Consider the following 26010-nt stretch of genomic DNA (forward strand, 5'->3'; position numbering starts at 1 on the left):
GCTATCCAGATTCAGGAGGGAAATAGGTCTTGATTCCCCTCTAATTCTTTTCACTTTCTTTCGGAACTTCTAGAAGGTTTGAGTGCTTTATGTGTACCGCCAGTTGCACGTTCTGAGCTGTTTGGCATTCTTGATACTTAACTTGTTAATTTCAGATAAATATAAGATTGAAAAAGGCAGTGTAACTGCTGAAACGCGTCTCTCTTTGGTGTTCCAGCACCTGGGGCGAACTGACTCAATAAACAGGTTCCAAGGTCCTGACATTGAGTGCCGTTCCCTTTCTTGTAATGAAGGTTGGGAGATAGTGTTTCTAGCCCTGGCGGAGCGCTATATTTCAGGCACCACCAGCAATCAGGAAGCACGCCAGTATACCGCAACTTAAAAAAAAAAATATATATATATATATATATGCGGCAGAAGGACGTCTTGTTGAAAACTGGCATCAAAGACAAGGCAACCCCAGAAACTGGTGCATTATACATTTATTGTGGTTGGTAATGGCCCTAAGGTGCTGGAGTATTCTTTTATACACCTGTGGTCTGGTACTTCCAACGTAACACAGACCACAGGGACATTCCAGCACATACACTGCGTACTCCGTCCTGCACGCCAACTTGTGTTTAATACGCACAGGTCTGCTACTGAAAGGAGTGGTGTATTCAGTTTTACTGATTCCATTCCTGCAGGCCTTACAAGATGAACATTTGAGGAAACCTTTGCTACTGTTTAACCACGAGCCTGTGGTTCTAATTTCTGGGCTGCTCGAAACCAAACAATTATTCATAGTCCTGGCTCTTTTGTAGGCAATACTAGGAGAGCTGTTTACCCAAAACTAGGTCACTGGTGATAAGTGCCCAATTTCTTTTCACAATACTCTGGATTGTTCGATGCTGACTGCTGTACGTAAAAATGAGCCTGGTCTCACTTTGTTCAATACTGACTGTATTTCTCTTACTGCTGATAGTGTTAGCCAATAGCTGTGACCTACCCTGAGAATTGGCTCTACTCATTGCTTTATCTATGATCTCAGTTTTGTAGCCTCTTCTCAGGAACCTAGCCTTACAAGCCATTTGAGCCTCTCTACAATCTGAATCTGTGCTGCATATTCTCCTAATGCAGAGCATTTCTCCATATGGTATTCTGCATATGAAATGGGCAGGGTGATGACTAGCAGCACGCAACACTGCATTTCCAGCTGTAGGCGTACGAAAAAGTTTTGTCTCCAATTTGTATTTACAAATAAATATCTCAACATCCAAAAAACAAATAGATGTGGCACTAATTTGACTGGTGAACCCAAGATTAAAATTATTCTCATTCAAACTTTCTATAAACTGTTGGGCCTCGCATTCCAAACCGTCCCAGATTATTAGAAGGTCATCGATATATCTCATCCATCTTATCACTTTGGAACTCATAATATTCGGGTAGTTGGGTGTGAGGACCTGTTCCTCCCAGTATCCCATATGCAAACAAGCATAGCTGGGAGAGAAGCAGGCCCCCATAGCCACTCCCCTGACCTGCTGGAACAGTTGGTTGGCAAACAAAAAGAAGTTGTTCTCAAGGCAAAGACTGATCAGTGATAAAATCATTTTGCTGTGTTCATTCAGACAAGAGGGTCTCGTGCTAAGATAGTATTGCACGGCTTTTAAACCATCCCTGTGGTAAATACTCGTATACAGGGAAGTAACTTCTAGAAATATTAACAAGTAGCTAGGTTGCCATGTAAAATCAGCTAATTTCCTTAATAAATCTCCTGTGTCTAAAACAAAGGATGGTACATTTCTGACGTATTCTTGAAGGAAAAAGTCTATATATTTGCTGACATTCTCTAAGATGCTATTACAGGCATAAATGATGCGTCGGCCTGGAGGCTTGATACAGTTTTTGTGTATCTTCGGAATAAAGTATATAACAGACATGACTGGATGTTCTTTCTTCATATACTTAAATTCCTTCATTGTGATTACACCCATGCTCCTCCACGCCATCAACTTTGTGTATATACCATTCCAAGCCTGCTGCACTTCACTCAAGTTAGTCCTCTTGTAACAGTCTCTATCATTAAGTTGGCCAAGTGCTTCGTCCAGATACATTTGTCTCGGCCAAAGTACCACATTGCCCCCTTTATGGGACTGGCAAATGATGATATTCTCATTGTTCTGTAATTTCTTGATCAATCTATGATATTCAAAATTTCGATAGTGGTGTTTTTTGGAAATCTTGGTTTGCTTTAGATAAAGTGCCCTGAGTTCAGGAGACACCTTATCATGAAACACATCTATATTGTCTTTAAGCATAAGAGGACAAAAAGTAGATTTAGGTTTAAAAGCAGTAGGAACAGTCATAGTATTTCAACCCCAACCGGGACCTGATGGTGTTGGATCAGATTCATTCTGCATTTCAATCAGCTCCTGCAGCAAATTAGAGTCAGGTACTGACAGTGGAGGTGAATTCAAAACTGGCATGATAGCTGGTATTTGGTTCGCCGTTCTGTGCAGATGGTGGTATTTGCGAAGTTTGAGCTTGCACACATATTTAAAAAAATCAATTTTTTAGTACCAGCATAATCAAAGTTGCTTCTTGTACTGTAAAATAAGCCCAATCACAATATTTTGGTTTCCTTAGATGTCAATGGCAAGTCTGTCAAATTTACAACCGTTTGCGCACCTCCTGCCGGAGACTTACTTGCGTTTCCACGGTCTCTGCAGCTTTTTGGTGAAGGTTTTGTTGGTTGCGTCGTCGTTGCTTGTTGCAGCGCCTCCTTGCGGAGCGTTTGTTATTGGTACTTTGTTTGCATTGACACCTCGAGCACCAGAGCATAGGGTCTGTTTTCGATCTTGTTGGACCACTTCGAGCTCCTGTGCCAAGGTGAATTTTCGAAACCCCAACCTCTGTAATCTCTGTAACTCACTGTCAGATTCACTATCGATGTTGGAACTCAAATCTGAAATAGAAGAGGCTTCAACAGTTACATCACCCGCTGATTGCATTGCAGTAGTGACCTTGGCAGATACTTTGGGAGAGAGGGGTGGGGGGAGAGTGAGCAGACCCAAAAACCATTGAAGTGTGAAAAAGGCCGCTTTATTGGAACAGGTGCACATTTACAAATACACACACTCGGCAACCGCCTCACAATCTAAATCACAACCCAAGTTTTTGTTCGTTTTTATTTCAAACCCCAAACCCCGCCCCCACCCCACACCCTCCATCACACCCACCCCCACCCGTACATACCCAACACAAAACCATACAAACCCCAATAACATTATAACATTATAACATCACCTAACAAATATAAAATATCACATCTCCGACTATAAACCAACTGATCATATCCCCCGACCCATATTCTCCGAACCCCACCTCAATCAGTCTGAAAAATCCCCAAACAAGATCCGATTACAACTAACGGGTCCAAACTTGGCCCAAAAATGACCATCACATAGCAAAACCGCCACGCACCTGTCCCAAGCGACAAAAGAACAACGTAAAACCCCATGAACACATGTTTCAAACAGCAGCCAAACAATTAAATAAATAATAGAAAAAATCCCTTAAAAAGAGGGAGGGAGGGGGGGACAAAAAATTCTAAGCTCAACGGGCCACCAGGTCACCAAGCCTAAAATGGTGCCCGGAGCAAGGAGCCCCGCCCATTTATAGGGGGACGCACAATACAACCAAAACCAGCCCAAAAAACGCCCAATGGAACCTGCTAGAATGAAAACCCCCACCCAGATCTCCCTAACCGCCCGGGGGAGGAGACCTCCCGGGGGTCGGCTGCCCTCCCCCAAGCCCCCCTTGGGAGAGAGGGGTGGGGGGAGAGTGAGCAGACCCAAAAACCATTGAAGTGTGAAAACGGCCGCTTTATTGGAACAGGTGCACATTTACAAATACACACACTCGGCAACCGCCTCACAATCTAAATCACAACCCAAGTTTTTGTTCGTTTTTATTTCAAACCCCAAACCCCGCCCCCACCCCACACCCTCCATCACACCCACCCCCACCCGTACATACCCAACACAAAACCATACAAACCCCAATAACATTATAACATTATAACATCACCTAACAAATATAAAATATCACATCTCCGACTATAAACCAACTGATCATATCCCCCGACCCATATTCTCCGAACCCCACCTCAATCAGTCTGAAAAATCCCCAAACAAGATCCGATTACAACTAACGGGTCCAAACTTGGCCCAAAAATGACCATCACATAGCAAAACCGCCATCCAGAAAGCAGTGGGGTGAAAGACTGATACGGAAAGAGCCCCACCTTTCTGCCCCCCACACCGACCTAAAACAGGGGGGGGGGGGGGGAGGGGGGTCGAGGGAGAGCACATGAGAAAAAAAGGAGGGGGGGAAACCAAAAACCACAACACCGACTACCACTTATTCACCAACAAACTGTTGCACAGCCAAACAGCGGGATAGAACCTCCCGCAACTCCAGCAGATATAGGTCCATACCCATACGGGACAAATGGACACCGTCCCCCCTAAAAAATTCCACCGCATCATATTTAATGTCACTATGAACAATGCGACTGAAACCCAAGTCCCTACAAAAACGGGAAACCTCCAGATTCACTTTCCTCCGGGATTTATCCACCGCCTTCGGTTTCACCGCATACCTCCAAACCCCCGCGGCACCATTTCCGTCCAAATGACATGACAACCCGACCACTGGCCGTGCAATAAGGCCAAATCCTTTTTAATTGCCCGGAGCAGGACAACCCCTTTAACAGAACCCATGTCATTTTCACCCAAATGAAGCACCAGAACATCCGGGCAAACCCCCCCTACCAACCAAGAATTCAAGGCAGGGATAAGTTCCTTTCATAACATACCCCCCCTACCCTTCCAAACCACATTAAACAAACGATCATTGAAACCCAACGATGATCCAAAATAACTCTGACGAGCTTGAACTTGAGCTCTCTTAACGAAGGAATGGCCCACGATCCAAACTGTAATGTAAGCAGCCCGGGGACCAGCCACAGAACCTGTAAAAGAAAACAGAATCAGACAGGCAAAACAGATGAAGACGCCAGCGCTCCAGCAGCCTCATCACGAACATAGCGCCGAAAACAATTAGAAGTCCAGCGCCCCAGACCCATGATGTCCTCCCTCGACCAGCCCCTGTTGAAAGCCTCCGTGGCCGCACCAATCCGAAAGGAGTGAGTCCCATATAAAGACCCATCCAAACCAATATGTCGCAGCGCTTTACGCAGCACCATGCGCAGTTGATAAGTTGTCACACAAGAACCATTAGCATGGCGAAAAACTTGAAGATCCAAAGGCCCACCCGACAATTTCTTCCAACAAATAGCCCATTTTAAAGGGCACGTTTCCGGAGGTGAAACCGACTCCAACCAGACACCCTTACCCATACTCCTCTGATCCGTTTTGGAGTGTGAGAGCCAGATGTGGACCCCCCGCTCCGTTATCTGAACATCCCCCCACATAAGGGCAGGGGAGGACCTGTTGCCAAGCAATTCAGACACACGAAAGGCTCCAAAAAACATCCACACCATCAACGTGGCAAACAAACACGCTTCCACTCGGTCAGTACACACAACCGGGAGAACAGAAATAACTTGAAACAGCCTTTGCCACGACAATGGGGATCGCAAAGTGCGAATAGCACCACTCTCTCTAGACCACCCCTCCAACATTCTCCTACCCAACTCCCCAGCTGACGGGGAGTAACCCCACAAAAGCTTACCCATGAAAGAAACACCAGCCAGTTTACCGGAAATAGTAATTCTAGACAACTTCTTATCCATCAAAACCAAAATGAACTGTACCACATCCTCCGACCGTTGCCAATCCAGTTCCCGCCAACAAGCACCCGACTCCAAAAATTCCTTCCAGGCTAACTCATACGCTGTCCTCGTGGAAGGAGCCAGGGAACCTAAAACCAGGTGAAGGACCCGGTGTTGCCTACCGTCCACAGGTGGTCTGGCATGAGAGTCGGCTCCTCGTCTGCCTCCAAAGCAAGCCCACGGAATCTCTCCCACTGTGAACGAGACAAAGCATCCGCAATGTCATTGTCCACGCCAGGAACGTGCAGGGCCCGAAAACAAATATCATGTTTCAGACAACCTAACACAAACACTCTCAGAAGCTTCAAAATCTGGGGATCTCTGGCCGACTGTTTGTTAATCACCTGAACCACAGCCATATTATCGATCCGAAAGAGGACCTTTTTGTGGGCCAACTCCGCCCCCCACAGTGTGACCGCAACAACCACAGGAAAAAGTTCCAGAAAAGCAATACTTCTACCACCATTCTTCCATTGCATGGGCCACTGATGAGCACACCACTTTCCTTGCCAGTAGAGACCAAAACCCTCACTACCAGCGGCATCAGAGAAGATCTGTACCTCCCAACACCAATCCACCTCCCAACACAAAGGCACACCATTGAAGGAATGTAAGAAGAAGACCCACATACGTAAGTCCTCTTTCACCCCCGCAGACAGTCTCACCCTATGATGTGGAAGGGAATGACCAGACAGAGCTCTGCCCAACCGCCTACAGAAAGTCCTACCCGCCCGAACCACTCTGCAGGCAAAATTCAGGTGTCCCAGCAAAACCTGTATCTCTCTCACAAACACCTTCTCTTTCCCCAACATAGTTCCAACCAGCTCAAGCATTTTCTGTTTCTTGTCCAATGGAAGACGAGCCTGCATCAAATGAGAGTCAAGCTCGATCCCCAAAAAAGACATGGTCGCGCAAGGACCCATGGTCTTCTCCGGGGCCAATGGCACACCCAAGTAACTCATCAATGATTGAAACGATGTGAGAGCCGCTTGGCAAACCAACGAATTGGCAGCACCCACAAAAAAGAAGTCGTCCAAATAGTGAGTGACAAGGTCATGGCCACTCTGTGTAGTAAACCACCATTGAAGAAATGTGCTGAAAGTTTCGAACAACGCACAAGACATGGAACAGCCCATTGGCAACGCCTTGTCCACGTACCATTTTCCAAGGAAATGGATGCCCAGAAGACACCAGTCTTCAGGATGGACTGGAAGGAGCCGAAATGCGGATTTGATGTCGCATTTTGCCATCAGAGCATCAGGGCCCGCAGAGACAACCAGCTGCATGGCTACATCCACCGATGAATAAGATACCGATGCAGCTTCAGTGTCAATGAAATCATTCACCGACCCACCTTCAGGCCACGATAGGTGTTGAATCAGCCGGAACTGACCAGGCTCCTTCTTGGGGACTACACCAATAGGGGATACAATTAGGTCCACCAGAGGCCAATCATCAAACGGGCCAGCCATTCGACCCTCACTTACTTCCTTGTCCAATTTCGACTGTACAATGTCAGGGTGTTTACTCGCTGACCTCAAATTCTTGGACCAACGTCTCAAACGTGGTCCCTCATACCCCAAACGAAACCCAACCTGGAAACCCAACAACAAGACTGACCGCAGCTCGGCAGGCTCGTAGTCCCGTAAAGCAGCGGCCAATCGAGTAACATTAACCGGTGTACGAGCCTTTGGGCCCAGCACCTGATGAAGACTTCCCTCCCCTGGGAGCTGGGGGTTGCTGTGGTGGCACGAAAGTTCCTGAACTCTGTTGGGAACCCTGGGGTCCTGGAGTCCTAGGACCCCAGCAACGGGATAACGGATGACTCTTCCTCCCACATTGTGAGCATTCGTGACGGAATTTACAGAACTGTCTAGTACAGGTCCCGGTATTAAAATCCCAACACGTGCTGGTAGGCGACTGGGAAGTGGAGATGGCCCCCACCCCTCCCCGGGTGGGACGGGACTGAAAGGGACGATATAATATAGGAAGACCGCTGGCTGTAAAAATGATTTTACCAGAGGCAGACGACCCCATCGTTTGCTGCCAACGGTCAGAGTCCAACTCACCCCATTTCGCCTCCGGATCCCAAGCCATACGTGCCCTAAACTCCTCATCATATTGAGCCCAAGCATAATCATTCCTAGTTAGCTGAGCCTTACGGATAACATCCATGTACTTAAATAAGGACACGCAGCGCTCAGGGAACTTCTCACAGTAGACGCTGGCAAAGATTAAAAAGGACGCCGTCCAATTTTCTATAGTCAAAGGCACCTTAGGGCGTTTTGCCAATTCAAACTCCTCCTCCTTGGAACCCTCTTTAGCACGAACCTCCCTGTGGAGCAATTTCAACAGTTCCACATACTCACCATTCCATATCCTTTCCTTCGTACTGAGCATCAAATGAGCCCCCAAAGGCTTCGTAACACCCATGTACGGCAACTTTTTGATTTTAAGTTCTTTACTGTGAAGTACATTTTTCGTAGTGCCCAAACCAACAGTGGACGTGCCACTATCCACCTTTTCACTTGTATTGACATCATCCCCGTTTGTACCTACACCTTGATCTCGTACAACACGTCCCTTATGTAGTTTGCCATCCTTTTCAGTAGACATTAAATCTACACCAACACCAATAGACACCATATTGGGCCGCACGGCCTGAACCACATTCTCACCTGGACGTAAAAGAGGCGGTTGACTGGCTTCCGTCCTCCACGCCGTCTGTGAACCGTCGTCCGCCCTCCGAGGAGCCCTCACCGCGGGGCCGAGCACTCGTGGCCTGGACGATTCCACACGACTCCGAACCACTTGGTCCTGTAACATATCACGAGAAACATTAACATGCCCCCCCCCAGACACCAACTCACGAACCTCGCCCTCTTCAGGGCTATCCTCATCATAATCTAAAATGAGTGATTCCTCCAACTGAGGGGGGGCAGGGACAACAACTGAAGTCTGCCTTGACTCCACCGTGTTTGAACGACCATGGGCCTTACCAGCCCTCACTCTGGACCTAGGCGGGGAGGACGACTGAACTCGTCTATACATCCCCCCACCAGAACTACTGACAACCTGTTGACTGCCAGAAAAAGATAAACCAGTAGTATAACCACCACGTGGCACAAGATAGGTCGTACGTAACCCGCTCCCATGTACAACGCTGGAATCCACCGCTGAGGACGGGAAGGTCGTGCCGGACCCGGAGGCACCGCCTATGTTGAAATCCCTCGTTGGGACCATCGAGGTTGTAGTAAACCTGCGTGTGATGGCCGCGGCGGGATCCCTCGAAGGTATGGGACGTGCCGCGCTAGGCTCCACCCGCACTTCTCCTCGGCGTACCCGGGCTGCCTGCCGCCCTGCCAAGTCTGCTGCCGAAGGTCGAGCTTCTTCCTGTAAAGAAAAAGGCCGGACTGGTGTGCCGGGTCCCTCACAAAAACCAACTCCATGTGCAGAAGACAAACCGCCAACAGTAAAACCGCCACCCCTGCCAGACACCATAAAACTTCCAGAACTAACAGCACTCTTCCTTTTTAAAGCATCGCAAAGCCGAGGAGACGGCGGACAAACCTCTTCATCCGAGCTACCATCCAACACAGCCTGAATAATCCGCGAAGCAGTTCCCTGAGGTTCCCAATCCTGAACCCCCCTAACAGCAACAGCACCCCGAGATGCAGGCCCCGAAACCACCTTCTTACCAGGACACTGAAACTCCCCCGCCAGCCTATAAAAAGACCCTTCTCCATCCGCACATTGCCGAACAACATCCTCTCCACTCACTACCCCCCCGGTAGGAAGGTCTCCCACCACCTCCAACTGACGAAAACCCCCCACCGAGCCGCCCGCGTCACCCAAGTCCCCACCCGGTATAAGCATGTCAGACCGCCCAACACCCTCCCCCAAACCCATCTGGGCCCATTCCCCCTCCCCCAAAGAACTGCAACCCCCGGACACCGCTTCCCCCCCAACAGATCCCGAGGGAGAGAACAATAACGGACTCTGCATATCCCTCCCCACCGAACGAACAAGCACTCCACGGCCCTCAGGCCCTCCAACTCCAGGATCCGATACCAAAGGACGCGCGATGGGCACACCTACTGCACCACCGACAACCGTTAATGGCACCTGAACCACATGGCGGCGTATAACGCTCAAAGGAGCGACCACCTCCTGCATGTCCTGACCCGAAGCACCCCGTAACGGTTGCTGCGCCACAGAAACCACATCCAAAATGGCCTCCGCCCGCCCCACCTGTGTGACGTCAGTCCCCACCCCCGCGGAGGCAGAAGCCGAACGCCGCGTGCAACCACGTTGCCTGGAAGCACGACGGCCCCGCAAAACGGGAGCAGAGGCTGCTCTTTCCCGCAAACCCACCTCGGAAACCACTCCCTCCACAGGCGGAAAACCACCTTCCCCAGCCACTTCCAACAACGAGGAATCCAAAGAAACGGCCGGATCAGAAGAACTAGCATCACTCCCCCGCCGGGCCCTAGAACCCGCCCGCCGAGTCCTGGGACGACCCCGCTCACTTACCCCATCCTGCCTCCGACGTTTCGGGGAGTAACATGCTGCCACCACAGCCGACACCCTCGCAGAGGCCTCCCGCTGGGGGCGCGGGGTCTCCGTCTGACCCCGGTCGCCAATGACCAGGTCCAAACGCCCCGCCTCGCTAAGTAGGCGAATAGCCTCCAACACTCGGTAATCTTCACCAGACATGACCACGAATCAGAAAGCACAAGGAAACAAGACAAAAAATTCTAAGCTCAACCGGCCACCAGGTCACCAAGCCTAAAATGGTGCCCGGAGCAAGGAGCCCCGCCCATTTATAGGGGGACGCACAATACAACCAAAACCAGCCCAAAAAACGCCCAATGGAACCTGCTAGAATGAAAACCCCCACCCAGATCTCCCAAACCGCCCGGGGGAGGAGACCTCCCGGGGGTCGGCTGCCCTCCCCCAAGCCCCCCTTCTGGTTGGCTTTGAGGTTATCGTATTATTTCGAAAATGTAAATATTTGACAGTGTTTATAGTCCAAATGGTCTCGCTGAAATGTATATGCTTTGCGCTTTATTATGACTTCCTCCTCCCGTTTTAGGCGTATGATCATTTCTTCCTGATATTTCACTATTAAGGGGGCACTTGGAAGTTTGTCAATTTCGCTGTTCAATCTGTCTTTCTCCGCAAGAAGTGCAACCCGGTCACTCTCTGCGTATTTAATTCGTATCTCTACTAACCGCCGGGAGGACTCTAGGTTGCACTCAGCCCATTCCAGTAGCATGCGGGGGTCCGGCTTTTCATATGAAGAGCCAGCATAATTCTTAAGCCCCGTGGTACCCTTCCCACCTCAAGATAGCCAGTGAGAGAGCAATGCTCCCACCATTTTGCCTGCTCCGATTTGCTTGTTTTTTCTAATGCTTTGAGTAGCTCTTTTAAATTACAGTGTGTTTCCTGCAAAGTGCCTGGAGTCACAGTTTCTACATATTCCCCAGCCGGGGAATCGGCAAACATGCCTTTAGCTGCTTCTACACGACCCTTTAACATGTCTGCGGACATGGCGTATCAGTGAACAATATTTACTGACAAAGCCAATTTCGTCTTCAATCACTATCTCGTACGGAATTTTGCACACTCCACACGGGACTGTCTGCAGAGCTCCGAATGCGTGCAGGTACTAACGGTGCAACTCCCGTCCTTGGCCAGCCGAACGCCGACCTCCGACCTGGAACCACTCCGTCAAACTTCCCCGCCTCACAGCCAGTGCTTCCGCTCTCCCGGGGCAACCACGGCGTCTCCTGTTCAGAGCATAAAAAGGGGATACCAAAATGGGATCCCTGCTTCTTGCCGCACGGCCCAATTTGTGGAGGGGTTATCGCCAATTTCGAGGAAGCACTCTCGAAAATTATTCGCGGCAGAAGGACGTCTTGTTGAAAACTGGCATCAAAGACGAGGCGAACCCAGGAACTTGTGCGTTATAAATGTATTGTGCTCTACACCATACCGCCATAACGCGTTTCAGCCTAAGGAGGCCTTGATCACATGACAACATTAGAAAGGGCGGAGTGCTCCTTTTAAAGTGATACATGCCAAAATGTAAACATTGAAGACATAGGCCTAGATGTATCAAGCAGTTTGCGATTCGTTAAGGCCGAAATTCTGCGAATTTCGGCCTTAACGAATCGTAAACTGAAATTTTGCATCTTTTGAGATGTATGTGTAATTAGCAAAATAAGGAATCGCAAAAAATTGCGATTCCTTATTTTGCATCAGCATTTAAGGAATCGCAAATGTGCGATTCCTTAAATGCCATGTATGAAGCTTTTTTTTTTTGCGAATTGAGGTTAAGGACTCGCAAATTAACACGAACTTGAGGTTCGTGTTAATTTGTGAAATCCTTTAAAACAACAAAATATCACTATTTTGAAGGTGGCATGTGGCACACATACATGCCCATAGGGCATGTATGTGTGCCATATGCACACACATGTAAGTTTCAGGGGTGCAGCAGGGTGTCCATAAGACACCCCTTGCACCCTTGAAATAATTCTCAAATTGCGAATAGCAAATTGCGAATTCGCAATTTGAGAATTACTGCACATTCATTCCTATGGGCCTCCTGGCCCATAGAAATGAATGGGAAAATTATTCCTTAATTGCGATTAGCAATTTGCTAATCGCAATTAAGGAATATTAAGGAATCGCTAAAATATAGCGAATTTCTACATACATACCATTTTGCACTTCTCTAATAGCGATTCCTTAACAATCGCTATTAGAGAAGTGCAAAATGATTTCTTGATACATCTACCCCCCACTGTCTTAATCCCTGATACATGCAGACATTTGCAAACATATTGTACAGAAAACCACAGGTTTCGGTGAATAATATCACATCTAGCAGCAATTTAGAATAAATATAAAACATATAAATCCATAAATAGATATGTTAAAATATAAATATTCCTCGACATTGCTGATATATATATATATATATATATTTATTTATCAAAAACAATGTGCATGAAACTAGAAACTAACATTAACAAAAGGTTGTCCTGTATATCAGTAAACACAATTAAAGGTAAGTAGGTAGGTGGAAATAAAGTGGAATTCCCTAAAAAGTATATGGAAATGATTATGCAAAATGATCAAGCACCATTTTGTGCTTTTTGTGTAAAATGCATCCTCCGTTTCTATTTGGTGCCAAACATATTTCACAATCACACTTGACACAAACAACAGTCCTCCACTTTCTATTTCTTCATGTTCCTTAGCTCACGCACCCAAAATAGTGCCAGTGCAAGGGAAATAGCAGTAATGTGCCCTATTGACTTAAATGGATCACTGACAGAACATCGACAAAATATCGAGAGGACAAAATATCGAGGTCAAAATATCGACTGCAAAAATATCGACTTCCTATCTTCAAACAGGTAAGTACAAAAATATCGACTCCAAAATATCGAGTGGAAATAATATAGACTGTCAAACTATCGAATTTGTTAAATGTCTTAAAAGTAAATTAAAAGTAATAAAATAATACATTAAATTAATTTAAACATATTTAAAATACCTAAATAAACGTAAAATTGAGAAATAATTAATGTACCTTTTAAAAAATATATATTTTTAATACATATATATATATATATATATATATATATATATATATATATATATATATATATATATATATATATATATATATATATATATATATATATATATATACATAATATTTACAAAACATATGCAATATTTTTACCGTAGGATAGCGAAAGGGTTACATTTACTGTAACTACTCCAGTGAGTGCAACAGTAGGTAAAGCATTGGATAGGGTAGCGGTAAAAAATACTATTCCCACTCCAGAGAGTGCCACAGTAGGGAAAGCATTGGATAGCGTAGGGGTAAAAATTACTATTCCAACTCCAGAGAGTGCGACAGTAGGGAAAGCGTTGGATAGCGTAGGGATAAAAATTACTATTCTCACTCCAGAGAGTCCAACAGTAGGGAAAGCGTTGTATAGCATAGAGGTAAAAATTACTATTCCAACTCCAGAAAGTGCAAAAGTAGGGAAAGCGTTGGATAGCGTAGGGGTAAAAATTACTATTCCCACTCCAGCTAGTGCAATAGAAGGGAAAACATTGGATAGCGTAGAGGTAAAAATTACTATTACCACTCCAGTGAGTGCAACAGTAGGGAAAGCGCTGGATAGCGTAGGGGTAAAAATTACTATTCCCACTCCAGTGAGTGCAATAGTAGGGAAAACGTTGGATAGCGTAGGGGTAAAAATTACTATTCCAACTCCAGGGAGTGCAACAGTAGGGAAAGCGTTGGATAGCGTAGGGGTAAAATTACTATTCCAACTACAGTGGGTGCAATAGTAGGGCAAGTAAATACTTCTTATTTAAATATAAATAATATAAATAGTAACACCAATTTCGAATTAATTAAAATATTTTACAATTGTGTAAAATATATTAAATAATCAATTTAAAAAACAAATACAAATTATTTAATAATAAAAATACCTACTAATAGTAATTCTATGTCAGGGAGCGGAGGCGAGGATTTTGCTAGTCCTTTCTCCATTTTATTGGACAGCAAGTTAGTAGTAAAAGAAAAAACATCACATCCAGGACTACCCAAACCAACATGGCAGCGGTAGCCCTGGTAACCTAACAACCAATCAGAGTCCAACAGTTCGTATATATGGAGTCCCAGCTGTTAGTCCTTCCTCTTTCTCCATTGCTGCCTCGGCAAGATAAGTCACGCTCTTCATATCTTTGTCGTGGCAGTTTTTTGTGTGATTGTTGACAGCTTTATTTGATAGTGATTGTTTGTATTTGACTTTGCCTTATTGTAGGCTGTGTTTTTATAACGCGGTAGGCTTTCAGCCCGAGCGTTCATTCTTCGCGCGTGCGCGATCTTGGTGTCGGCTTCTGACGCCGATCAGCTGTTCTCCTCAGCGCTCTTCGCGCTTGAGTAGAAACGCGCTGAGGCACTGCGCTTCTGTCATTTTTCGGCCTCTTCCCTCACACTGACGCCGTTTTAGACGGCAAGAAGTATTTTTCTGACTGAAATTTTTTGAATTTAATTATAATTCCTGTCAGAATTTTGGTGTTTCAGGTTTTCTATTGTGTTAGCCTGCCTGGTACCTGTGTGAAGGGATTTCCCCTTGTATTTAGTTGGGGTGTTTGTGTATGGGTACCAGTTTTTCTGCTAATATGCAGTCCGGTCCTTCAACTGTTGAGGTGGTGGCTCCTAATGTTCAGCCACAACTGACCCCTTTACACCCTCCTGCAGAGGTTGACAGGCTTCTCTCTTCGGCGATAGCCCAAGCTCTGGCACCTCTGCAGGACAGTGTAAACAGACTGTCAGCCCATGTTTTTAAGAATGATACTGGTGTTTTTGGGGACAGTGGGGCAGGGCCCAGTGGTGTTCCGTGTGCTCTACCACGTACGGCCAGGAAGCGTGACGCGGGGCACCTGGAGGGCTTCAGTAAATTATCTGAAGTGTTTCGTAAGAGTGCGCGCACGCTTAGAAGCGCACCCTACCGGGGGGAAGACTCACCCGGAGAGACTGGTGGTTTTGCCACCCAGGACCTTGACCCGGAGGAAGGGTTCCCCATTGAGGGAGATGATGAGGAGGACGAATACGTAGATGAGGATGAGGATGCTTCCTCAGAGGATTTTTCTGATGTGAGCAGGTCTTGGCGCCCTAAGCCCAGTGCTCCTAGTCTTACGGAGGGTGATCTTGCGCCTCCTAATATGTTTGACCCATCTACTATTGTAAGACCTAGGTCATCGGAGTGGTTTCCTGAGCAGTCTACTGCTGATTATGTCGCAGCTAAGCTTCGACAGCCTTTACCTCAGGATGTCCGACTCCGTCTGCGCTCTGAGTGCCCTCGCCCTTCCCTTCCCTTTAGAGTGGCATGCACCCCTGAGATTGATCCCAAGTTGTGTACCTTCTTTGCCAAATATATCAAGGACCCTAAAAAGGGTATTGATAGGTCATGGAAAGCCTGTCAAGATAAACTCCTAGATGTGGTGGGCCCTCTCACTAAAATTATTGAAACGGCCCAACGTTCTAAGGAGTCGGGCTTACCGATGTCTGTTGATGACGTTGCTGGTTGGTCGCAACGGGCAATGTGCCTTCTTGGCAATGCCAATTGCGCGCTTTCTGCAGAACGGCGACGTTCCTTACTGCTTAAGATTGACCCGAAATTAGGGGAGTTGTCGTCTTCGGAGGCAGGCCCTATTGCACAGGGTGCTTTGTTTGGTGACCCCTTTGTTAAGGAGTTGGGGAAGTTTGTGGCAACCTTTTCGGCTCTGGACAAGGCTCAGGCTTCGATGAAAAAATTCTTCCCCAGAAAGGTTTTTGGCGGGGCCGGCAGAGGCAGGGGTCGCTCTTCCGGCCGTCAGGTCCAGCAAGGCCTCAATAGAGGCCAGTACAAACGAAATAACGGCTGGAATGATGGACGACAGGGTACCTTTTACCCCTCCAGAGGAGGCAGAGGCCAAGGCAAAGGACGTGGTGGATTCCAGTCCAACTCCAGAGGATTTAATGGTAAGATTTCGAATCATCTCTCTGGTTCAAATGGGGGGAAGGTTAGCGTTGTTTCCCCAGGCCTGGGCGTCAATAACTTCAGATCCTTGGGTGCTGGAGACGATTCAGGGGTTTCACATCGAATTCTACGGTTACCCTGTTCAGCTTTCTCGTCCTCGTCCTCTAGTGTTTTCTGTCTCAGACCAAGAACTTGTCGATTTAGAGGTTCGGGCGATGTTACAAAAAGGCGCCATTATCCCCTCGGCGCTTCACCCAAACGGTTTCCTCAGCAACATCTTCCTGGTGGAAAAGAAAGGCAAAGGGTTCAGACCAGTAATCAACCTCCGCTCCTTCAACGAGTGGCTGGTTTACAGACACTTCAAGATGGAGGGCATCCATCTTCTGAGGGACCTTTTGTTACAGAACGATTGGCTGGTTCGCTTGGACCTGAAAGATGCTTATCTTTCGGTTCCAATCTTTCCTCCTCATCGTCGATTCCTGCAGTTTCTGTGGAGGGATCAGGTTTACGAATTTCTTACGCTTCCCTTTGGTCTTTCCTCAGCACCTTGGTGCTTTACCAAACTCCTGCGCCCGGTGGTAGAACATCTCCGGACCCTGGGGATTCGTCTGATTGTTTACCTGGACGACATTCTTTTAATGTGTCAGTCCAAGGACCTCCTTCTTCATCATCTTCAGGTTTCTATAACCCTCCTTCAGTCTCTGGGATTCATCATCAATGCCCAGAAGTCGGACCTCTTTCCCCAACAGGAAATGACTTTCCTTGGCTTTCTGATCATAACTACGGATGCGACTCTTCACCTTCCTTCCGAAAAGATCTCCAAGATCAAGAAGGAGATTCGCAAGGTTCTTCGGCGGGATCGAGTATCCCTCCGCCAACTGGCCAGGATTGTGGGCTTACTCTCTTCATCGATCCAGGCCATTTTTCCAGGCCCTCTCCATTACAGGGCTCTTCAGAGACTGAAGGCATTTCACCTCCGCAAGGGTCTTACTTACTCGGAACTGATTTCCTTGAATCTGGAAGCCCGATCGGAACTCCTCTGGTGGTTAGATCACATGGATGCCTGGAACGGGAAGGCGATTTTCGGTTCCCGCCCGGATCTGGTGATCGAGTCAGACGCCAGTCGCCAGGGTTGGGGCGCCCGTTGCGGCTCCCTCTCGGTGGGCGGCAGATGGACGGAGGAGGAACTTCACCTCCATATCAACTGTCTGGAGCTCCTTGCGGGCTCGTTCGCGATCCGCTCCTTCACCTCGACCAAGGTTTCGTGTTGTGTGCTTCTTCGGATGGACAACACAACTGCGGTCAGGTACATCAATCGGTTGGGAGGCACGCACTCCAAGGTTCTAGCGGACCTTGCGAAAGACTTTTGGAACTATTGCCTTCTTCGCCAGATCTCTGTCACGGCGGAGTATCTCCCAGGCGATCTGAACACTGTTGCGGATTGGCAATCCAGGAATTTCCGGGATGCCAGCGACTGGAGACTGGATCCTTCAGTATTTCAGAGAATTTCGGGCCTTTGGGGTCTTCCAGTAATGGACTTATTTGCGTCCAGATGGAACGCCCAGCTTCCCCGTTTCTACAGCTGGAAACCGATCCGGGGGCGGAAGCAGTGGATGCCTTCCTACAGGACTGGTCCCTGTTTCCAGCTTATGCGTTTCCCCCCTTCCTTTTCCTTCAAAGGGTGGCGGCTCAAGTCCGCAGGCAGAGAGCTTCTCTGATTCTGATCACGCCAATCTGGAGAGCTCAATGCTGGTTCCCTTCTCTTTTGGAACTATCCTGGGACAAACCTCTTCGGCTTCCGTCGTTCGACCACATTCTGACGGATCCATTGGGTCACCCGCATCCGCTGGTTCTCCAGGGCCATCTACGTCTCATGGCATAGGGGATTTCAGGGGACGTTGGTCTTGTGACTCGCTTTCGAGAGACGCTGAGCTCCTCATTCGGGGAGCCTGGGCTCCTAACACCACTAAGTGGTGTAGATCAGCATGGAACAGATGGGTTCGTTGGTGTGTGGGAAAACACCTGGATCCCATGGGCTCCTCTGTCACCGACGTGATTAACTTCCTCGCTGATCTTTTCAAAAAGAAGTTGGCGTATAGCACCATTAATTCTTTCAGGTCGGCAATTTCTGCTGGGCATGCCCTCGTTGATGGCTCTCCGGTTGGTGAGCACCCTTGGGTTTGTAAACTCCTTAAGGGTATTCGCCTTTCGCGCCCCCCAGAACCTCGTTATTCAGGTTTGTGGGATGTTAATGTGGTCTTGAATTTTCTAAAGTCCTGGCAGGATAATCAATACCTTTCCCGCAAGGAGCTTTCGGCCAAATTAGCGATTCTCCTCTGCTTGATATCATGTAAACGTGCTTCAGATGTTCGTGCACTGGACGTGTCAGCCAGGGTTTTTACCCCAGAAGGGGTTACATTTACTGTTTCAAGAAGAACTAAATGTAATACCAGGTCAGTAACTTACCCGGCTTTCCCAGATTCGCCAAAGCTCTGTGTTGTTCGTTGCCTTAAGACATATGAGGATGTTACTCTTGAGCTCCGCCCTCCGGGCGAAAGACAATTACTTATAGCGGTTAAGAAGCCGTTCAAGGCAGTTTCCTCTCCCACCATTGCCAGATGGGTCAGGTGGATAATGTCTGAAGCTGGAATTAGCGTCACTGACTTTGGGGCTCATTCCACTAGAGGTGCAATGGCTTCCAAGGCTATTCAGGTAGGTGGACGCCTGGAGGATATCATGAATGCAGGGGATTGGTCCTCAGATTCGACTTTCAAAAAGTTCTACTTTAAGCCAATCCATGAGGCTGCTTCGCTGGTGGTGAGTAGGCTTTGAACAAGCAAAATCCTCGCCTCCGCTCCCTGACATAGAATGAGAAATTTCCTAGTTACCACAAAGGAAAGTTTCAATTCTATTCAGGAGGCGGAGGCGAGGATTTTCCCACCCAGGCTTTATCGAGCCTGCCCTCCCGTAACTGGACTATGATTTGTTACTTCGTCTAAGGGAGTATACCTTTTTTCTGAGTTTTAATGTTTTCATTGATAAGCTGTGCAATGTTGATTAAGTTCTATCTGCATTTCGTTCTGTTACTCCATTGCAATGTTCTTGAATTCTTCGACATTGTTCTGGACGAGATATTATTATTTTGTTCTCTTCCCTAGGCTCCGATCAAAAGACGGACTAGTGGTTGGATGACTTCTTCCCTGCGGCAGCTCCCACGAAAGAGGAAGGACTAACAGCTGGGACTCCATATATACGAACTGTTGGACTCTGATTGGTTGTTAGGTTACCAGGGCTACCGCTGCCATGTTGGTTTGGGTAGTCCTGGATGTGATGTTTTTTCTTTTACTACTAACTTGCTGTCCAATAAAATGGAGAAAGGACTAGCAAAATCCTCGCCTCCGCCTCCTTAATAGAATTGAAACTTTCCTTTGTGGTAACTAGGAAATTTCTCATTATTTACCTATTAAAAATAAAATAACTAACAATTTAAAAGTATTTTTAAAAATTAACTCAAATTTTTTATTCAAAAATGTAATTACGTACAATTAATACTTCACAAGCTATTCCCCTAAAAACACACAACCCACTACAGACATTAATTTATTAAAAGTAACATAATTATCAATTAATCAATTACAATACATTTCAAAATATATTTTAATTAATTACAAATTAATAATTAATTTACGATCAATTCTAAATAAATACCAATAATTAAAAAAACGTATTAAAAAAATTATAATTAAATTACTTTACACCCTATTCCCCTATAAACCCACAACCTGCTACAGAAAATAATTTACTAAAATTAACATATTTATCAATTATTGAAATAAATTTAATCAATTATATTTTAATTAATTGTCAATAGATAATTAATAAACAATGAGTTCTAAATAAATACCCAAAAATCAAATTACATATTTAATTAATTATAAGAAAATTAATTCCCACCCTATTCCCCTATAAACCCACAACCCACTACATAATAAAAATTCATAAGAATAGCATATTTATCAATTAATCAATTAAAATTAATTACCAATTATATTTTAATTAATTGCCAATTAATAATTAATTAATAATTAATTCTAAATGAATACCCAAAAATTAAATTACATATTTAATTAATTATAATAAAATTACTTCCCACCCTATTCCCCTATAAACCCACAACCCGCTACATAAAAAAATTAATAACATTAACATATTTATCAATTAATCAATTAAAATTAATTACCAATTATATTTGAATTAATTGCCAATTTTCAATTAATTAACAAATAATTCTAAATAAATACCAATAACTAAAATAACATATTTAATGTATTATAATTAAATTACTTCCCAACCTATTCCCCTATAAACCGACAACCCGCTCCAGAAAATAAATTACAAAAAATAAAATATTAATCAATTAATCATTTAAAATTAATTAGCAATTATATTTTAATTACTTACCAATTAATAATAATTTAACAATTAATTCTAACTAAATACCAATAAATAAAATAACATATTTAATTAATTATAATTTAATTACTTCCCACCCTATTCCCCTATAAACCCACAACCCGCTACAGAATTATATTACACAAAAATTAAACATTTATTTATTTTATTTATTTATTTATAGAGTTTTGTATAGCGCGGACAAGACCCGTGGGTATCAGAGCGCTTCACATGTGATATAAATTACAGACATTATGAAGGCAATTGTAACAACATATATATATGACGTATAAGACACTGAGATAAGTTGTAAGGGGTAGATTACAGACATTATGGAGGCAATTGTAACAACAGATATATATGACATATAAAACGCTAGGATAATCTGTAAGGGAGATTATAAGTAAGAGTTCTTTCGCCCATCCAGTTAGTAGTAGGAGGTGGGTGAGGTATGGTTATATAGTTACATTAATATTAACTTACCTTAAATTCAATATTTTTGTTGTCTATATTCTGTCTAGTCGATATTATGTCCATTCTATATTTTTGATTAGATATTATTGCTATTCCAGTCGATATTAAATTTTTCTAGTCGATATTTTTGTAGTCTATATTATGTCTAGTCGATATTATGTCTATTCTATATTTTTGACTCGATATTATGTCTAGTCGAAATTAAAAACTCGATATTTTGACTAGTTACCGACTTAAATAAGGACATTCCTGCCCTTTCTCTGTCACACAGTGCAGCGCTGCCAGGTGACTTGGCGTGCTGCGTGACTTGGCCATAAATATGGCCCTAAGTCAAGTAAGCACCTGTTACTTATCTGAACTTGAAGCACTCACTCCATCACACAGTACCTGGATACTATGTCCAGGTACCAACACCAAGCAGTAATACTGTATCACGATAAGCAGATGGGCCCTAGTGAAAAATAAGATTTAAAAAAGTAACAAAGTGTTACTGGGTTCCCAGTAACTAAAATTAACTTTGTACCAATTAACGTGACTCAAATCTGTTATGTCCTCCGGTTCCATGCAGTATTAGTTTCTCCATTCTTGGTATAAGGGACTATGGCGGTGAAAAGGTATACATTTTCAGTGGCGGCTCGCGCAGGTAATGCTGTGGGACGGGGCTGGGTGGGGGGGTAGTGGAGTGTGACATACGACGGAAAAGTGGAGACTCTGCAATGCTGCAAGCTCAAAGTGCTTTCATTTATTTATTTCCTTACTCTCCACTTTCCTGTCGTATGTCACACTCCACTACACTCGATGCACTCGATGACCATGGACAGTGCGACTCGATGAAAACACAGTGCTGCATCATACAGGGGTTCCTCGAAGCAGGTTCCATTGACGGCGTGTATTGGTGCCAAGGTTCACCACCATCCGTGGTATCAACGATAACGCGCCACCTCCTCGACTCAAGTCCTCGGCATCTTTTCCCCATCCAAATTACTTCAGCGTGACCTGTCTGAGTCCTGTAGCCAGCCTCCCCTCCATCGCAATCAGTCTGAACTTTGGATTTACCCCGGTCTAGCATGACCTCAAGTAACCTTTTAGCTCTATTGACTATTTTTGGTTTATTCTTTAAAAATGTATAACTCCGGTTCTACTTATTGGATTTTTGCCATTTTGGTCTTGATTTTCTCATAAAAATATTCTCTATTCTTCTAAATCTATGTGGAGTCTTTTTGTGGTGTCTTTATTGTGTTACTGTGTGTGTTGCACAAATACTTTACACATTGTCTCCTTAGATAAGCCTGCCTGCTCTGTGCCAAACTATTAGTGGATGAGCACAGGTTATCTTTTAGTGTGTATCTAGCTAGCTTACCCTGACTGGAGAGGTGGTTTCTGCTTGGACAGGGTGCATACCTCTGCCAATCAGAAACCCCATTTCTAACAGCTTGCAATGCAAAATTCCTGAAATTACACCACTGCTTGGGGCATTAGGACAATTGCAACCCCTGTTGACAAACTTCCAAGCAACCCCTGTTCATTCTAGCTAACCATCAAGTGATCTCTGCTTGACTCAACTATGGGCTAGAAAGAATTTATACCCTATCATCTTAAATCAGAGACCTAGGGTCACATGTACAAGGAATTCTGTTTGTGACTTCCTAATTGTAAATCTTTGCGATTCGCCATTAGGAAATCACAAACAGCAATGTACTAATGTGTCCCAGACACGTTTAGGGATTCTCTATGGAACGACCTCATCAATATTGTTGAGGTAGGTTGCATTTTGCAACCCATTGGGCTGTGGGACCCCTGCTTGCTCTAAAAAACATTTAAGCATGCATTCACAAAGGAGAAGGGGTATCTTGGGGACCCCAGTCCCGTTTGGAAATTGGTTACCACCAAATTGAATTTGGTGGTAAAAAGCAAACGTTTTGCAAATGCATTTTGGTCCCAAAACATTTGTGCAGGACACAGCGAGTTGTTATTAGGAATTGACGCCCTTAACACGCTTGTAATACTGAATCTCAAAACCAAAATTGTGATTTGGTAACAAGTTACTGAATCACTATTTGGGCTTTGTACATGCCAAAAAGCCTTTTTGTGTTCGCAAACTGGATGATTCTGTAAATCGGCCCATTTGCGACCAGCTAAAAGGTTTGTACATGTGACCCTTAGTCTAGCATTTAGAAAAAAAAACTCATATCTCTTTCTGAATTCTTCTTTCCTGTGCAGTTGGCAGGAGTATTTAAAAATGCACTCAAAAAGACTGGAGGACTGTCTGTGTGCAAGAGGGTTCTTTAACAGCGTCTTACTTAATACACGGAAAATAGCAAGAAAGCATGTATCTAGTGCCTAGTTTGTCACTTGTGAATTGTTTTAATAAAACATTTTGTTTGGTTTTCAAAGAGGCATAAGAAGAAACAAATGCCAGACATCAGAAAGAATGTTCACAATAGTTTGATAGATCGCCATAGGTGGGAGGCAGGGCCGACTCCCCTTCCTCACCTGACCGTCCTATTCCAGAATTGGAAAGTCAATGAAGAAATGTTTCTTTCTCGGAAACTGGTTTATCATTAACCATATATAATAGTTCCAATTCCCCCCCTTTCCCCCATGGATTGGAGTGCTTTTGTGGGCATCCCTTGTCTGACAGTTTGGCAACTTCAAAGTCATACAGTGCTCCATTCCTCCAAGGAGTGGGGTCCTCCAAACAAATGGCAATATCATGCTTGGCCAAGTCCAAGCCCAACCAGATAAGGGCAGATTTGCATGTGTTGAAGTCAAGGTGTAAATCAATATGTAGCAGTGTGAATTCAGGCTCATCTGGCACTTTCCATCACAACACTACACTTTACTCAGTGTCAGGCTACCCTCCCAGGTAACAGCACTATCAACAAACCTGCATAACAGTGTGTCAAGGACTTCACTCCAAAAGGGCTAGATTTTAGGACAAAACCAGACAGTATGAATGAGGTCCTCCATATGGGGTAGTGCAAGACAAGACAAGACAGGATCTTTTTTTCAGATCCTTTTTATTGACATTTTATATAACCAGTTGCAGAAAAACATGAAACAATAATCGCATTGGTCATGAATGGCTGGGTTGGAGACATGGTGTGAAACAACCAGGAGCAATATCCAGCATGTTTCGGCATAAAAGCATTTAAGATATTAATCAGGCAGTAGAAGTCACCATTGATTGAGGAAAGGTGTTCAATAATCACAGGCTAAAGCGTTATAGCAAGAATAAGACTGTCAGTCCTCAAGATGTGGTAGCCCAAGTAAGAAATAAATGAGAAGCCTAAATGAGCAGCCGGAGAGTGAAGCTAAGAGGAAGGAGACCCTGAACCTATTGCGTGGGAGGGCAGGTGAGAAATGGAATATGTGGGGTATGGCCACTCGATGGGCAATGCGATATGGAGAAGGGAAATGAATTACTGTTCTCATGTGAAGGGACAGGGCTGTCTCAGAAAGGATGGGAGGTATTCAGGGTCTAGAGCCTTCTTCGTCTAGAGCATCAGTTATCATGTCTATCAGACTGTCCCATTCAGTGGTAGTGGTCGGGCATCGATTGAAACCTCTAGCATCCTCTCTGTAAAGTGTCATGTTCGCAGCTGCCACCCATAGTTGTAGCAATCGGCACCATGATGCCTTGGGAGGAGAGTGGGCACTCTTCCAATGTAAGATGATGTTTTATTAACACGCAACAATCCAAAATTAAGAAAGTGGGAAGCTTTCTTGGATTTTTTAGATCACTTATAAATGCCTAGCGTGGCCCAAGAGTCTATCTCAGAAAGTTTGGGAACTGTCCCAAAGTGACTGATCACCTCAGTTCAGTATGTACATAGGCAGTCCCAAAGCCTGAATTTAAATCTAGGTGTTCTGATGTTGAACGGAGCAAAGGAGTCTGAGGCCCTGGGGAATATTCGACCTGTACGTGCTTGTGTGAAGTAAGCTCTGAGTAGTATGTAGAGTTGTATTAGCTTCTAGCATTGCAGGAGACTTTCTGTGGATATTCTAGAGTCCTAGCCCATGATTTGTCATGGAGGGCCCTACCAAAATCAGCCTCCCAAGTGTCCAAGTGGCTTGTAAGCAAATTTGCATATGGGTAATCAGGTTTCATTGAGCCAAGTGATATGTTTACGGCCAGAGCTCGAAGTATGCATGGAGTTCAGCAAATCATGTGTGGGTGGTTCTGTGTCGACTATGGACCATGTCTGTCTGAGGGCACTCCGCATCAGACCATAGGTATGAATTTGGAGACCAAACTGCTCCACAAGATCCAGGAACAGTAGAATTTGGTCATCCTGAAATAAAACGCTCAAGGTATAATGCTGGTCCATTCCCAGAAATGTAACTAGAGGCCCTCTAAATGTCCCACAGGTTTGTGCAGGCCTTGAAGAGTTATCGTTGGAGCATAGGGGACAGTGAGTTTGGTAACCAGTTTACCCAAACCAGGTAGAGTAAATCCACCGAAACAAGAAAGGGAAGATCCGTCCCGGGGCCACTCCAGGAGCTGAGAGCACCAGTAACCCACAAGGGTAAGGGGTGGTCCAGAAGTACATGTCTCATCAAGGGATAGTCCGCTAACCAAGGGGTCATCCACTTGAACTCGGCTGCCAGACAGTAATATTCAAAGTTCAGGGTGTCAAACCATCCCTGCTCACCCAGGAGGCAGGATTGATGCTAGAC

The 26010-nt window shown here is 45.2% G+C and overlaps 1 protein-coding gene across 1 annotated transcript; it reads left to right on the top strand.

Moving 5' to 3' along the window:
- Positions 1–15040: 15040 nt before the first annotated feature.
- Positions 15041–19780, top strand: LOC147684969 (uncharacterized). Its single transcript, XM_086942409.1, has 2 exons — positions 15041–16406; positions 19563–19780. Exons 1-2 carry the CDS (start codon positions 15041–15043, stop codon positions 19583–19585), a joined length of 1389 nt encoding a protein of 462 aa, XP_086798535.1. The 3' UTR covers positions 19586–19780.
- The last annotated feature ends 6230 nt before the right edge of the window (positions 19781–26010 follow it).

This window comes from Lissotriton vulgaris, chromosome 10 (genome assembly GCF_964263255.1).
Source record: "Lissotriton vulgaris chromosome 10, aLisVul1.2, whole genome shotgun sequence".
Lineage (NCBI taxonomy): Eukaryota > Metazoa > Chordata > Amphibia > Caudata > Salamandridae > Lissotriton > Lissotriton vulgaris.